Source organism: Mustela erminea, chromosome 2 (genome assembly GCF_009829155.1).
Source record: "Mustela erminea isolate mMusErm1 chromosome 2, mMusErm1.Pri, whole genome shotgun sequence".
Taxonomy (NCBI): Eukaryota; Metazoa; Chordata; class Mammalia; order Carnivora; family Mustelidae; genus Mustela; species Mustela erminea.
Genome location: NC_045615.1, coordinates 141,379,901 through 141,396,760, shown reverse-complemented (window position 1 = coordinate 141,396,760; position 16,860 = coordinate 141,379,901). Strand labels below are relative to the sequence as shown.

Here is a 16,860-nt window from a genome sequence, read left to right as displayed (position 1 = left end):
AACACGCTGGAGAACTTAGCATGTATATTCTGACTAAATACATTCAGAGTCGGATTTTTAAACTATAGTTGTTTTTTTTGTTTTTGTTTTTTTTTTCTAGGCAAGCAAACTAGGCTGCAGTCACCGCCGGTTTGCGATCCTGCATTCTCCTGGGCTCAGTATCCGCTTTTCCCTGGTCGCTTCAACCTGCTGCTGATCCACGGTCTGTCCCCCAGCCACTTCAGGAACGCGCGGGCGCAGAAGACGGTCGCAAATTTCGGTACTCCTGAAGGCTCCGTGTCCCTCGCCTGCACTGGCAGCGCTTTCCCCTGCTTCGATATCACGCAGCCCCCAGCCGCCTCTCGGAGGGCCCCAGCCTACTCAAGCTTGGAGTGTTTCGGAAGCCCTTGCGGGAGTTGGTGCGCCTGGGACGTTTCGGGGCCACACGCAGTCCCAGGCAAGCCGGGAGACCGGGAGACCGAATCCGCACGGGAAGCAGCGGGTCCCGGCCTGGTACCCGGCTGAGAGGCGGGGCCGGCGGCCGAGGGGAACCCCGCCCCAGCCCCGCCCCTCACAGTCCTGCCCCCAAGCTCTAGAGTTTCGGCTTCCAGCTCTCGCACTGCACTAAGTCCCGGGACCCCGGGAGAGCTGGCGGTGGGTGGTTGTGTCTCTTCTGCCCGCGCAGAGCATCACTTGCGCGCTGCCGAAAGCCCGGAGCGGTCGCGCAGCGGGGATTTCCTGCCCTCCCGGCCCCCGCAGACGCTCCTGCAAGCCGTGCGGGAGCCAGGGCACCCTCCCCTTTGCGCCCACAGTCCTGCACTACGGCGCCCGTTCCACCTCCGCGCCTTCTTCGCGGGACAGGCCCAGGGGGAAAGAACCGGCGCCCGGGTCCTGGACACTGCGCCCGGCGCGAGGTGCGGGATGGAGAGCAAGGCGCTGCTGGCCGTCGCTCTGTGGCTCTGCGTGGAGACCAAGGCTGCCTCAGTGGGTAAGGAGCCCACTCCCTAGAAGGAAGGCGGAAAGGTCGGGTGCGGGCGGAGAGATGGGGGGGATGCGGAGAGGTCCTGGAGGCCGATCTTACTCGGAATCAGAGAGCTGGAAAGATGAAAAGTGACTTGACACTTTGTGTTTTTTCATTTACCAATGAGGAAACTGAGGCTCTTTGATTGGCTTAAGATTATCCAGAGATTTGGTGGTCTCCCGAGCACAGTTCCTTTCCCCCACGCCCCCGACTATGGTCTCCGACCGGGCCTCGGCTGGAGCTAGTGCTGCGGGGCCGACACACCCTCAGGCTCTCGAGAGGTCTGGGGTGGGAAGGCAGGCGCCCGGGGTTGGCAGGCAGGATGTGCCCCCGCAGGCGGGAACAGGCGGTGGAACTTTGTCCCGCTGGTTGCACGGTTCCAGCCCGGGGCGCGCGGAAGGACGCCTTGCAGGGAGCGCAAGCCGGTTTGCTCGGAGCGCATGTATCGTGCACTCAGCTCTGCTTCTGCAGGAGTCGAGCGGATCCCGGTGGGCTGTTCCCTTCTGGTCGGAACCCACAAACATGCCCACTGTATGAGGTGCAGTCCAGGGAAACTTTTTCCCCCTTCTTTGGTGCAAGATGATACTTCCCTTGCAGAGAGGAGGTGAAATTGGGCTCCGAGCCCGGGTTGTGACAGCCTCCCCAAATGTCTCCAAGTTAACAGTCACCTTTCAAAGCTTTGGTCCTTGGCATAAGCGCATGGTCAGAAGTTCACGTTCTGAAAACTTACTCTGCGGGACTAGGTAGCTAGATTTAGCTCCACTCCGCGCCTTCCTTGCCACGTATATTTCAGACTCCTTCAGGACTAAGAACACCCATGCTCTTGATGCAATACATGTCTGCCTTTCTCTCTTCGCTTTCCTCGCCCGATGCCTCTTTCTCATATCTCTTTTCTGTAGTCACAGTTTGTTGATTTCCAGACTTCCACTCTTTGGAGGGTGAGGAAGGGGAGAAGGTGGAGGGGAAAACATGTCAAATAATTCAGAGAGAAATTCCTTATATTGAAATGATAGAATCACATGTCTTTAAAAAAAAAAAAAGACACTCATATACAGTAAAAAGATCATCTGTCTATAGTTATTAAATTTTCTTAATAATGACTTGGTTCATCAGGGCCAGCTCCACCAGGGACGCTCATTTGTCCCTGACAAAACCTCTCTCTCCCCCTTCATGGTCTGGAACATGTGGTTGTTCTGTATCCCACAAAGAAGTGAGTTGCTTCTAAGCCTGGGGTGTTTCATAGCGCAGCATTAGTAACTGTAATCGGGTTGTCCTGAATATAATGATGAGGTTGCCCTTTTGGAGTGTGTGACTTGCTTAATTGGATTGGGCTGTAATTGGTGCCATCAAATTCTAGAGACAGAGGCACTGTTGTTTTTCCTTCCTGTCTTTGAGCTGGAAGGGTAATAGTGCACAAATTAATTAATTTTGGTTAGGGAATTTGAACATAGAAGGGCTTTTTATTGAGTAGCAGCATATGTGCTTCTTATAGTTATTTCTTTAGAATTTTCCGAAGAGTAGAACTTAAACTTGCTGATGAAAACGAATGAAGCTTAATGGAGCAAAACAAAATTGAATGTTGGTTGGTCTACAGATAGGAATTTAAAGATATCATTATTGATAAAGCCTTGTTGAAAAGATTTTTGTTGTATACATGTCTCTAGAATAATATGGTATTGTCTTAGCTTCCGATGAATGGAGAGCATATCTTTAATTAATTTTTTGAACATAAGAAAGTGTGTCTAGAGTATGAGATAATCTCTGATAATCATTTAAGAGAGATCTTCAAGAACCTCTTATTTTGGTGGTAGGATGAACATGGCTTATTTAGAGCTTTTTTTTTTACTACCATTTTCTTTCTCATGTGTGTGAATAATTAAGTTCCTTCACATTTGGATCATTGTACACATTGTGTTAAGTTACTGTTTTCAGTGTGTTTCTTAACCTAGTGTTTCCCAGACAGGTTTGATACTTGTACTCATCCAAATGAGTTGTTTTCATTTTCCTCATCTTAAAGTGAGACACCATCGTTAAAAGTCTTTTCTATTGCTTTTAAACACTTCACTTTATTGTTTATCTACTTTGGGTGCAGTTATTTCCTTCCATATTAAAAAATGCTGTGCTAAGTAACTGAACATGATAAGCCAGGTCAATAACTGTCCAAGAGTGTCCTATGACTGTGGGTGATCGAGTCATCTGAAATATTTGTGAAAATGCAGATTTGTAGGGCTCAGGATATCTTACACATCCTAAAGTTTAAGAATTACTAGCCCAAACACAAATCAGTACTGATACCAATTAGTTTCTGAGATTTATTGATATAACTTAATTTCTAGGTTTTTTTCTTAAAAAAAAACCTATGATATTGATCAACAAATCTACAGGTGTGTCAGCAACCTACTTTGCACATCTGGGTGAGCGTGTGGGAATAGGTGTGAGCAGTTATTCATTTTGTCTGCAGCTGTTCACATTGAGGTCCACAGATTCAATATACGGGATATTTGCGCTGGATATTTGCTCAGTCTCTTTACTCATACTTTTTCATATTTGCTAATACTGTCTTATTTACCCACCAAGATCAGTGCCAGTTTAGGCCTTGAGAGTCAGTGGTTCTTTTTAAAAATGTTTTTATTTACTTATTTTTTAAATTCTAGTGTAATTAACATACCAGCGTTCTATTAGTTTTGGGTCTACAATATAGTGATTCATCAGTTCTATACATTACTGAGTTCTCATCATGATACGTGTGCTCTTAATCTGCACCCCCTGTATCACCCGTCCCCTCACCCACCTCCCCTCCGGTAACCATCAGCTTGTTCTCTATATTTAAGAGTCTGTTTTTTATTTGTTTATGTTATTTCTTAAATTCCACAAATGAGCGAAATCTTCGGTATTTGTCTTTCTCTGACTTAGGTACTTTGTTTAGAATAATACTCTCTAGCTCCATCTGCGTAGTTGCAAAATGGCGAAGTTTCATTCTTTTTTATGGCTGAGTAATATCCCATGACATCTACCTCTTTCTTATCTACTCATCTATTGATGGACAGACACTAGGTTACTTCCTTATCTTGGCTAGTGTAAATAATGCTGCGATAAACACAGGGGTGCATGTATCTTTCTGAATTAGTGTTTCCATTTTCTTTGGGTAGAGAATCATTTGTTCTTAGTTGATGTGAGTTAAGGATCGTATGAAACCTGCAAGCTTACCCAGCATCCATCACTTTTTAAGGTGATGTTTTGGAGATCTTGTTTTTAAGGCCCTAGCATAACAGACAGGTTTTTTTTTTTTTTTGGATAGATTTTCATCATTTATTAGCTCTTCACTTGTAGTTCACAAAGAACTCTGTTTTCTTGCTGGGGAGTGATCCATGGTGAGGAATCTGTCCTGCGGTATTTTTAGGGGAAGACAGCTTCTTGTATCCTAAGCTTGGTATCAGGGAGAGCTCAGAGCTTTGATTAATAACTTGAGATTCCCCAATTTTAATTCATTAGTATTACACTTTTTTAGTTCCATTCTCTAAGAAAAAGTGTATTAAAGGTGTACGATATGGACACTGGCAAATGTCCCTCCTCCCCACCCCCTGCCCAGTTCCTCTCACCTAGTTTTAATGTACAGTTTTCCAACTTTGGCAGTTCAGTTACCAGAGGAAGTGCACTAGAGAATTGATAAAGGAAAATGAGACAATGTCATGGCCCCTCCTCCCCCCTTCAGGGTACATAGATGAACTGTATAGAAATCTCTCTTAGTGGTATTCATTAATCAGCAATTTAGTCAACTGTGTGCATCCTATGCTTTATAAGAAATGTCAGTGGGTCCTTTCCCAAGGGAGTGAGATCATCAGATGAAGGTTCATTTGGTTTCAATGTCCTATATCCTTTTGTAAGACCTTGAAGTTGGCAATGCAGGAAAACAGGAACTCCACCCTAGCTCCATGAATTGCAGAACTTTTGTGTTGGTTTATGACCATCTGCCCATTCTTCCTGTTATGACACAGTTTGTGAACTTTTACTGGGAATGGTGAAAAGTAAATTCACAGTTTTACACAATGAATTGCTGAAGAGGCCTTTTAAAGTATAGAGTGTGCATTGTTTATGGAAGGTGTTTCCTATTGGGTCTGACTCAGTGGCAACCATATTCATTTATTTAATTTGTTTCTAGGTTTGCCTAGTGTTTCCCCTGATCTACCCAGACTCAGTGTACAGAAAGACATACTTACAATTATGGCTAATACAACTCTTCGGATTACTTGCAGGTAAGGATTCATTTTACATTCAGATTTCCTATGTTAAGTAACTCCTTGTTTATTGAGGGAAAAATAATCTACATAAGCAGAATTGTAGTAGAGTTGTAGTAATTGTAAATAGTGAGGTTTTTAATAAGTGATTTAATAATGAAAAATGAGAAAGCTGTTCTCTCAGAAATTTTGTATGATTTTTCTGGGATTGTTTTCCTGCTCCTCTCTGCCCCCCCCCCCACAGTAAATAGTAGACATTTGATAAATATTGAATAAATAAGTGAAATTGAGGATTTTTCCCTTTTACCCTTAAGGGATGGAGTTGAAGGAGTTTGGGACCATATTTGTTATATTCAGAATGGCTCTTGGACATTTGTTTAGCCCTTGCCAGGAATTTTACTTTCTGATGAAATTATGACTGTAGTAGCAGTCTGATATTTGGTCATTAATATTACTGAGTGCATGTTCCGTATAGGTAATGGACTCATGCTTCGGCTTGATGTTCTGGAATTTTGCTAGCAAGATTTGCTAGCAAGAAGTCGTGCTATTGATTTTTTGCTAACAGGGGAAGCCGGGTTCTTTGAAAGGGAGAAGCATTTAGATTTTGTGTCATAGCCCCAGCCCCCAAAGGAAAGGTAGAAGACTTGGGGGTTTAATGCAGTGACCTGGAGACATCTCAGGAACCTCTCAGTGTGTCTTTGGCAGAGATGTGGGGTGGTGATATTGCCCTCACCAGGGGTGCACAGAGAACCTTGGTCAGCTTACTGCCATTGCTTACACTTGATGAACACCAGTGGTCAACATGACACAGGTCTATTTCAGACTGTAGACTGCAAAGGATACTCTCATCCCCTTATCAAGGGTAGGTAGCCCATATCCAGCCCTTGGGAAAAGACATGTAATTGTGCTATTTCTCCAGCTTTGCTATCTGAAGACACATTTCTTAGTGGATTTTCCTCTTACCCATCTTCAATAACAGAGGGTATTTAAAATCCCCAAAGATCCCATACTTCCTTTTAAAACTCATACAAAAGAATTTTTTAGGTCCTGGAAAAGCCATGGAGTGTGTTAAGGTAACTTTGCTCATGTAGCTGCAACTTTGTGGAAAGTTCAGATTCTTTGAAAGAAGTATCAATGATGTTGCTTTTCTTTCTTTTTTAATGTGGACTATCTCTCTTAGGGCTTTGCAGGGAAATGCTACAATGAAAGTAATCTTTGTTTGAATGCAGTCTGTATAAGGTTCTGTGAGGCTCTGAAACAATTGCGCCCTCTTCCTTCTGAACCTCACTTCTTATATTCCTACCTGCCACTGTTACCTGACAACTCTGGCTTCCTTGACATTTCCCTGATACTTCAGATATTCCTGTCCCAAGGCCCTTACATTTTCTGTTCCCTCTGCCTGGAATACTGTTCTTCCCTGTGTTTATATGGCTTCATCAAGCCCCCTCCCTCCAGAACTCTTTACTCTTTGCATATTCTATATTTTCTCCACAGTACTTATCACCACCTTACGCTTTACTTACACCATAAACTTTACTAAAAAAATTTCAGCTTCATTGAGGTTTACTTACTATTTCATTGCCTGTTTCTTTTAACTAGACTGAAGTTCCATAAAGGCATAGGTTTTTGTCTGATTTGTTCATTGTTGTGTCCCCAGACTTTAACAACACTTGGCACATAGCATCCGCTTAAGAAATATTTGTTGAGTGAATAAGTTAATTAATAGAAAACTCAGGAATTCTTATAAGTGGTGTCTGAAGCGGAGTTTATGGCTTTTTGTCATTTGCCCATTCAGTCTGTCATTGGTAGAAGGCGGTGAATCTATCTGTTGAGTTTATAAAAGTTTGAGAAACAAACCTTCTGTTTTCTTAGAAACAGCCTCATAGTGTGGCATTACCCATGATTACTTCCCTGGAATTGATTTTTCAGTGGAGAGAGGGACTTGGACTGGCTCTGGCCCAACAATCAGAGTGGCTCTGAGAAAAGAGTGGCAGTGACTGAGTGCAAGGACAGCCCCTTCTGTAAGACGCTCACAATCCCAAAAGTGATTGGAAATGATACTGGAGCCTACAAGTGCTTCTACCGGGACACTGACAAGGCCTCAACCATTTATGTCCATGTTCAAGGTAAGTAGTTACATCAAATTCATTTCCCAAGCTGATTTACCAGGTATAAAACACCACAGGCAGAGAAGAATCAAGGACAATGGAATGTGACAAAAGGCTCGCTCCAAAGGCTGTTTGCCAACAGGAATACACAAAGTTCTTTTCTCCAAGATTTCCTCTGAGAAAGAAAATCAGATTCATTGCTTTGCCCTGGAACTTGGGCCCGTTACATCTCTTGCCCAGTTAGTGTGGTTCTGCTCTTTGTTTCTAAGGGAAATCTGTGTTCACAATTGGCTACGGGGATTTATAAAAAGCCTTCTGACGTTTGAGAAAAAGAACCTGAAATCCTTGAAAAGGGGGCTTCAGGGGTGTGTTACGGAGAGGTTTCTGTGGAGAGATAGGTTATCTACAACAGGGTAGGAGATTTTCTCAAGAATGTCCAGGGAAACAGCCAAGGGCTCTGGAGCTTTTATGTATATGAGAACTTTTCTTTTCTGACTTACACTTCGTGAAAAACAATTTCCATCCTCTTGTGCAAATGAAGATACTACCGTAAAGGGCTTTTTGAGGACAGTGTTTCTTTCCTTTGCTGGTGTGGTGTGAGGTATTGGATGATATACAACATCTTTCTTGAGTTTGCAATTTGGGATTGACACCATGGAGGTCAATTTAACATCCATGTAGAATAAAACACAATGTTACATGTATTTAGTATGTACAATATAAATTATTTTTCTTTAGTGTTTCAAAAATCTTTTACTATGTTAATTTTCCTGTGGAAACCCGACCTGACTGATGATAGTTATAATTCTGTCATACAATTTTGGGGAATGTTAGTGTTATTAACATTAGTGCTAATTAACAATAATTAGTACTAATTAGTTAGTACTTTGCTTAGGTATACTAAATATTTTTCTTTTCAGTGAAAATGAGCTGTTTAGACATTTTATTTGCATATTTGTATAAATTTTTTCATCCCAGAGGATTTGAGGCAGGTGAAGATGGCTTAGACTTTTTTCCAGAAGCATCTTGGATATCTCCATTTACACATCAATAGTGCAGTATGGCCAGTGCCGTGGGAAAGTGGAGACTACATCAAAATAACGTATGTCATTCCTGAACTGCACAATATTTGAGAATTTTTTTTGCCCAGGGTGAGCACAGTCCAAGATAGAATTCTATGCCCTCCTCCTTCCTCTGCAGAATTTGAAAGAGACAAGGCTCAGATCTTCGAGAATTTCTGGCTCCTTTTGATCTGGCAGTCTTGGGAGATCAGGCTTTCTCAGAAGATTGCAAGGATTTCCTGCTTTTAGCCTGTCTGGAAATACTACAAGATGAACCTCTCCCATAGTATCTCGTTATTTCCTTCTCCCCAAGTCAGGAAACCTGAAGACATGTGAAAATTCATTTCGCGAGTTACAGTAAATATTTTATTTTGAGAGGATGGGTGGTTGTTTGGGTTTCTTTTGTTTATTTCCTTTTTTTGGAATACCGAAATAGAACTGATTTACTGAATAGCTTTAGTCTTACGTAAGGGGTTAACTTAGCTCCCAAGGACTTGTTCTGTAAGCAAGCTTGGTAATATTTCATAGTATGTGGATGAAAGTAGGTAATATTCAGAAGTAGCAATCGCTGGCACTGTTTATTTATGCATTGCCTGTCTTTGGGTATACCATTAAATTCTGCTTCCTGTCTAAGCCTAATGTTCTAGGAGATGAGCTATCCAAGATTTTTGTCATGAGGTTTAACAATGAGAAAGAAAGCACTGAAGTATTCCTTATGGACGGCCCTTTAATGTCCCTTCTGGTCCCTACCTTGCTTCCTTCGTCTTCTGACCCCATTCCCTCCAGCAATGGATGGAGCCAGGAAGTGGGTCTTGGCCTCATAAGATAATGGCTATGGCATGTGGTGGGCTGGATTGGCTGCCTTTCTGTGCTTTCCAGCTGGGAAGGAAATCAAACTTCTGCTGTTGCAGGGAATTAGCTGCCTTTCTCCCTCTGGCTTAATTAACTCTTTCTTTACTTTGACCAGACATCCTGAAGAGCTCTGGAAATTCTCGATCAGGTGTGTTGGGCATAGCAGTCTGAATCATTATCTCTGTGAGATTGCAAGTACGATTTCACAGTACAGCGACTCTGTCTCTGGGGAGTGGACTATTTTTCCAGAGGTGTATTCACACGTAGGAAAAATGTTTGAATGACATTAAAATCTCTTTAGTTTTCTTCTCACTTTTTGCCATGGGTTTTTTTTTTTTTTTGCGTTTTTGTCATTGAAGATTTAATGGTTGCTGAATTTTAAACTGAACTCAAAACCACTGATCATTATTTTATAAAGAATCCCATACCTAGTGCTCACAATCTTAAAATACCCACATCATTTTTTTTCTTGAATAATTGAATCAAAAAGTTGTTTTCTGCTTATTTTAAGGATCCTTTGGAATCCATTGCTTTATTTTCATGGCCCTTGGACATTATTTGCTTAAAAAGAGAATAGGCTTTTTTTGTAAGCATCAATAAAATTCAGTAGGTAAACTACAGATTTAACTTCAAAATTAATTTAAAATTTAAAAAATGACTTTAAATTAATGTACTTGAAAAATATTTAGTGTCTATGAAGAATATATATTTGTATATGAAAATGTATATGAAAAATGAAGTACACTACTTCATTTTGAAAAAAATCATAATGATCCATCTGTTTCAGTGTGGAACCTATAAAATACATTTTACTTGTTGATGATCCTAATGAAAGGAGTCAATTTCATTCTAGGGGTTTTCTTTCAGATTTTCACACATACACACACACATATACACACACACCCTTTCTGCAGCATATCTTTGGAGCCAGAGATCTACCAGCGGACCAGTCTGTGGATTCCTTTGCCTGCTGTGAAATGTCATTCTCAATCATTTGCTTCTCTGGTTAGAGTTTATGAACTGGAAGCAAAATCAACTTTTCAGTAAATGCCATTAACTAAGGGAATTAATTTTTCTTCCAGATTACAGATCTCCATTTATTGCTTCTGTTAGTGACCAACATGAAGTTGTTTACATCACTGAGAAGAAAAACAAAACTGTGGTGATTCCATGTCTTGGGTCCATTTCCAACCTCAATGTATCACTTTGTGCAGTAAGTTACATCTTTTTCAGTCATTTCTCATGTTTTCATAAGGTTAAGGTGGGTAGCCTATATGTAATACATTATCAGCCGTATGTTTTAAAGATCCTCTGGGAAGGGTCAAAAGGATAATAAAGCCAGTTTATATTCTTTAGTGATGAATTCTTTAGTGATCATTTTACATGATTTTCACTTTTGGATAGCACTTTATTCAATATTTGATATTTCTTTTCTACCCAGAGGTATCCAGAAAAGAGGTTTGTTCCTGATGGTAACAGAATTTCCTGGGACAGTAAAAAAGGCTTTTCTATCCCCAGCTACATGATCAGCTATGCTGGCATGGTCTTCTGTGAAGCAAAAATTAATGATGAAAGTTACCAGTCTATTATGTACATAGTTGTGGTTGTAGGTAAGTGGACAGTTTTCTTTCTGTATTATTAAATCAGACATTAAAGACTAGCTTCCTATATTAAGATCCTGGAGATTAAGGTACTGGGTGAAGGACAAAGGATATTGGAGAATATATTGATTCAAGATCTAGTGTGGGGCAATCCATTACATCTACTCTTCTCTACTAAATAAACCTATGCACAACTGAGTTTTTCTATTTTCTTGCCAAAAGCAAGGATGGAAAAGAGTGTTATTATTGGAGCATATTTTATGGAAAATTCAGTGTTAAGAACATTGCTTGGCATCAGTTCTTTTAATTATACCTATTTTATGGAAAGCTCTATAATTTACTAAGGATGGGTTTGTTGGCCATTGAGTATTCACAAATACTGCTTTTCTAGCCACTGAGCTACATCTTTGAGATGTAGTTTTGCTTTGTAAGTCTCTGTAGTTTTGCTTTGTAAGTCTCTGTAGGCCATTTTGCTGGGAAGTACCAAGTATTGGTGAGGCCCTCAGGGAAAAAAGATGTGGCACATTTTGAAGTTGCATCATTTTTGAAAAAATACATGCTAAGTGATAGATTTGTTTTCTCTTTCTCTGTGTTTTCAATTTCCTTGCTCCAGGGTATAAGATTTATGATGTGGTTGTCAGCCCCCCTCTTGAAGTTGAGCTGTCTGTTGGAGAGAGGCTTGTCTTAAACTGTACAGCAAGGACTGAACTAAATGTGGGGATTGATTTCAACTGGGAATACCCTTCTTCGAAGGTAACACTAACACTGCAAAGCCAGGCCTCTCAATACTTTGATAATAAGCCGCAATGGAGTTGACTTGAGAGATAGGGACCTCTCTGGCCAGATAAAATGTAAGGCCCTTAACTCACTCACAGACACACACACACACACACACACACACACACACACAGTTTAAAAGAACCGCAGAACATAGAGCATCCATGGAAAACTAATGCAGCGCCAAGAACTTGGTCCCACTCTGCTACTATCAGGCTGTGAAGATGAATTTTCTCTAGGTTACATCTTTCCAAGTTGCATTATTTCTCTGTGGTCCGTCTTTGTTCTGTTTTCCCTCTAAGGGAATTTGTCTTCAAGAGAGGGCATAAAACTCACTTCTCCTTAAGCAGTGGTCGTATTTGCTTGTGTTTGTGCAGTACATATCCATCTCATTTTTAAAAAACCTTAATTCAGTTGGTCCCATTTATTTCTCCTGAAACCAAATATATTGGTTGTCTAGATGTTATGAAATGTGCTGAGGTCCCTTATTTTTGGCATGAATAGTGTTCTCCAAGGGCCAAGGCTTGATCTTGTGGGTATCTAAAAGCTACCAGGTAATGTTGTGCTGGACTTTGAAAGTTCTGTGAACTCTTTTTCAGCATCGGCATAAAAAAGTTGTCATCCGGGACCTAAAAACCCAATCTGGGAGTGAGATGAAGAAATTTTTGAGCACCTTGACTATAGATGGTGTAACCCGGAGTGACCAAGGGCAGTATATCTGTGAAGCTTCCAGTGGGATGATGACCGTGAAAAGCAACACGTCCGTCAGGGTCCACGGTAAGCTAAGATCTCCTTCGGAGTTAAGCAGTGCCTTGAAAAGTGAGATATTTTAAATAAATTTAGGTTGCCTAGTGATTCCTACTTTGTTCATTCAGAAGACATTTTTGAGCTCCTGCTAGCGAGACCATATGACCTAGAGGTTAAAAGCACAATTTGGGTTCAAATCCCAACTTTAATAATGAGGTGAGCTGATACAGTCAGCACTTACTAAGTTTTACTTGTTGTGATTATTGTTGATGATTAGTAGTATAATAAGCAAAGTATTATGATCTAAGATAGTTTTTAAATTTTCATTTTATGGCAGGGCTGAGAGGTCTGTGTTTATTCATGGGCTTTGTAATTGGGGAGGCCTGGATTTAATTACTGTCTTTGGGGCTTTGAACAAATAACTAATTTCTTATTTATTCTCTTCCACTTAAAATAATGTCACATAATAGCACATAAATATCTCAGTTTAGGTGATAATTCATATGGCACTCAACTTACAGGCCTTGGTAAAGATTTTGGATTTTATAATATGGGAACTCATAGAAGGGTTTGAGCAGAGACATGCTCTGGGTTTATGTTTTTGTAGGATTACTATGTATTTTTTGAGAAATACTTTAGGGAAGTAAGGGCAGAAGTAGGGACACCAGTGGGGGTCTAGTTGCAGGCATCCAGGTGAGAGATGGTGAGTGGCTTGGGGAAATGATCTGATTCTGGATATATTTTTGAAGATAGAGCCAGCTGGATCTGCCTTTTGACTCAGTGGCTGTGTGGGGTGGGGTAAGAGAAAAAGAATAGAGGATGATTTGAATCAATGTGGGCTAGTGAGCGAATGGTGGTTTTATTTACTGAGAGAGGGAAGACTGACAGGAAAGTAAGATTTGGAGAAACAGTGTTAGGTCTGTTTTTATTTGGACATGCCCACTAAGCATCCCAATAGAGATATTTAATATATACACCTTGAACCCTGAGAAGTCAGAGGAAGAAATACAAGTGTAATAGTAATGTGGATGGCACTTTATGGCTGAGCCTGGAGGAAGGTGTAGCTAAAGAGAAGTGGCTGAGCACTGAGTCCTGGGACGTATGGTGGAAAGGGATAAGGTCCCCTGGGAGTAGAGAAGGAGCTTCCTAAGGTCCCTGGAGGACTTGGAGGCTTCCAAGGCTTCCCAGAGGAGCAAACTCTTGAACTCTTGAGCAGTCAGTAGAGTAGGCTTGCAGTGTGCACCTGGAGAGAGAGGAAAGCAAATTCAGAGGCCAATTGTGTGGGAGAAGCTGGACTGTGACCAACGAAAGGAAGTGTGGGGAAATCCCTGCCCCGTGGCAGCTCAGACTCCCTAGATCTTTGACTCTTCACTCGACATGAAAAACTAAACCAAATGACCATTTACAATAAGTTGACATTTATGAGAATAACTATTTTTATTTTCTTCCAGAAAAACCTTTTATTGCTTTTGATAGCAGCATGGAATCTTTGGTGGAAGCCACAGTGGGAGACCGTGTTAAAGTCCCCGTGAAGTACCTTGCTTACCCTACCCCTGAAATAAAATGGTAAGTATTGCAGATAAATGCAAAGCGTTGTTCCACCTGAAAGCAAACCCTTAAATTAAACTAATTCTGGGAACTTTTTTCCTCCAAGGTATAAAAATGGAAAACCCATTGAGTCCAATCACACAATAAAAGGGGAGAAGGAACTGGTTATTACGGAAGTGAGTGAAAAAGATACAGGAAATTACACTGTCATCCTCACAAACCCCATGTCAAAGGAGAGACAGAGCCACATGGTATCTCTGGTTGTGAATGGTGAGTTTATTCAGTTTTCCTTCTGCCCAAAATTAATTATAAATAGTACGATTATATCTTCTTAAACAGCCAGGCCACTTTTCCTTTGTCACCTGTTGCTGCATTCCATTCCCATCATGAATAGGCTCTTATTTTTAAAAAATGACCTGGAGCAGTGGAGTTGAAATGGGGTGTAGGGCAGTGCGCTCAGGATATGTTTGCCTAAGAGACCATGTAAATGGACTGTTTGGTGTCAAGTGCGGTATTCACATAGATGATAGACTTGATGGCTCCATGCTGTGAAGTAAGAATGCCTACAGGGACACTTGTTGTACTACCTTTGCTCTTATCTCATGAGATTGTCCTATGAAATTGCACCTGGCATGCAAATGTGCAAGAGTCTTTGAATTTTGTGGGAAGCTGCTAGTATGATGCAAAGACAGGTTCCAACTCAGAAAGCTTTTGCAGGTTGACATTGTTGGCTTGTTGAAACTTATTTTTTTTTTTTTTTTCTTAAACAGGAGTCTAAGATCTATCTGACTCTGAGGCTATACAGGGAAGATACTAAGTTTTTGATTTAGGGTGATTTGAACGTTGTTTTCCCAAACTGAAAGTGTTCTGGGTAGGGAATAAAACAGTATATGGTCAAGTAAGTGTAGGAGATATTAAGTCAATGTACAACAGGTGTCTTTATAGCAGGACTTATCAGGACCTTTAATTAACGTGTTCATGTATATTGCCATTCTCCAGGGAAAGACACATAGAGTATGAAGGGTTTGACAAAGATATTTGACCAGAGCATCCCCTTTTCACCCTGGAAATCCATTAATCTCTTGCCCCATGCACAGTTTGGGAAATGCTTTTCTGTTAGAATTCTTTGATCTCCATATTGGCCTGGCATATGAAAACTTCAGGATCTTATTTTGTAAATTAAAGTGTTTCCCTATATATCCTGCCACCACTCTGTATGTCTGCGGAGCTTTGCTTCATTTCTTTTCTGGGACATCAGCTTCAGGGAGAATTTTAAAGGGAACAGGTTCCAGAAATGTCACTCAGAAGCCACTCAGGAGTCAGACATTGGGGAATGGTGAGAAGCTGAAAAGCTAATGAGTAGGGTAGGGAGAAGAAGATGAACACAAAATAAAGATGTAAAAAGGAACATTGTATATAACCCCATCTCGAGAATTCATGAAGTCACTAAACATATGATTTACCCTAGCATTTACCCTGCTATATGAGATAAATATAAAAAGTCAAAATTTGAGAGTATAACTTGAGGCTTTCAGTTGGTAGCAATGGGGGAATAGTTTTGCATTAATGACTTTGGAACCAGAAAAAGAAAAAAAAAAAAAAAAGGAAAGAGAGAATAAAAGTGAGAAAGAGGGAGGGGGGAGGGGCGAGGGGGGAGGGGCGAGGGGGGAGGGAAGAAATGGAAGGGAGGGAGAGTGTGTGGAGGGAGGGAGAGAAGGAAGTGGAAGAAGAGGAGGGAGAAGGAAGAGAAGCAGGTTACCTTGGGCAAGTCATTTAATGTTTCTGTTTCATTCTTCTCCTGTGTGATTAAGTGAATTAATCTATGCAGAGCACTTGTAACAATGGCCAGCACTTAGTGAACGTATTTGCTGTGCTAGTCCCAATGAGTTTCTTTCTTTCTGATCTTTTGAGATTGGGAGCCCAAGGAGAGTTAACCTTGTCACGCGGACGGAGAAAAACTGAGGCAGAGGGTGGGCAGACTTGCACACAGTCCTCCACTTAGGAGGATGATGGTTATCACTAGAAGTCGTATCTCCCAATTCGCAGTCTAGATGTTCTTTGAAAAAGAAAAAGAGGGCAAAATCATATGCTTATAGAAACATAGGCTTCAGTTCATGAAAACTTCCACTTTCTGTTTCTCAAAGTGGATTGACCATTAAAATGTGGCTTCCCCCTTGTCCAGTCCCACCGCAGATCGGCGAGAAGTCCCTGATCTCTCTGGTGGATTCTTACCAGTATGGCACCACACAGATGCTGACGTGCACGGTCTACTCTGTCCCCCCGCCACATCACATTCGTTGGTATTGGCAGCTGGAGGAGTGCGCCTACAAGCCCTCGTGAGTAGCCCACGTCCTCTTTTTCCTGCTGTTGTGCATTTCTTAACAGCTACACTGTGGTATGATGCCATTCCGCCCCGAGAAGGCCATTCCTAAGAAAGTTATGCCCCAAGTTATACTTTCACTATCCTTCTATTATTTCCATGTCTTATGTTTTAGGACATGTCTTTCCTTGGGGTGTCCCACCTTGAGATCAGCTAGCTTTCTCTCCCTAACTTAGCCCTGGTGCGCAGACGTCTCCTAACGCAGGCCCTTTGCTCACTTTGCCAATTGCTAAACTTTGGTGTTTTTCCTTATATTCACCAGTCACCTGGTGATTACCGCTTTCTCTCCTTCTTATCTGGGAGAAGGTCCATCTCAGAGGAAGAGCTGGTGGATATGAGGGAACTTCAGACCTGGCTGCAGCCTTTGGATTCTCAGGCCCAGCTTATCAGGTTCTCACACAAGTCCAGACATCCTTAGGAAGACAAAACAACAAGCCACCCACTACCACCCTGAGCAGTTCACTTCCTGTTGTTGTTTTTGAGATGGCCACTACTAGTTTCTTCCTCAGATGCTGACCATTTCCTACACAAAGGCCGCGGTCCCAGGGAGA

The 16,860-nt window shown here is 41.6% G+C and overlaps 1 protein-coding gene across 1 annotated transcript in view; it reads left to right on the top strand.

Annotated features, from left to right (window-relative positions):
* Nucleotides 1–595: 595 nt before the first annotated feature.
* Nucleotides 596–16,860, top strand: part of KDR (kinase insert domain receptor) — a 43,986-nt gene continuing 27,721 nt past the window's right edge. Inside the window, exons 1-10 of the mRNA XM_032334339.1 lie at nucleotides 596–967; nucleotides 5,160–5,253; nucleotides 7,165–7,361; nucleotides 10,339–10,469; nucleotides 10,698–10,866; nucleotides 11,471–11,610; nucleotides 12,234–12,411; nucleotides 13,833–13,947; nucleotides 14,036–14,199; nucleotides 16,112–16,265. Coding sequence (XP_032190230.1) covers nucleotides 901–967; nucleotides 5,160–5,253; nucleotides 7,165–7,361; nucleotides 10,339–10,469; nucleotides 10,698–10,866; nucleotides 11,471–11,610; nucleotides 12,234–12,411; nucleotides 13,833–13,947; nucleotides 14,036–14,199; nucleotides 16,112–16,265 — 1,409 coding nt within the window. The 5' untranslated portion in view covers nucleotides 596–900. The remainder of the gene's footprint in view (nucleotides 968–5,159; nucleotides 5,254–7,164; nucleotides 7,362–10,338; nucleotides 10,470–10,697; nucleotides 10,867–11,470; nucleotides 11,611–12,233; nucleotides 12,412–13,832; nucleotides 13,948–14,035; nucleotides 14,200–16,111; nucleotides 16,266–16,860) is intronic.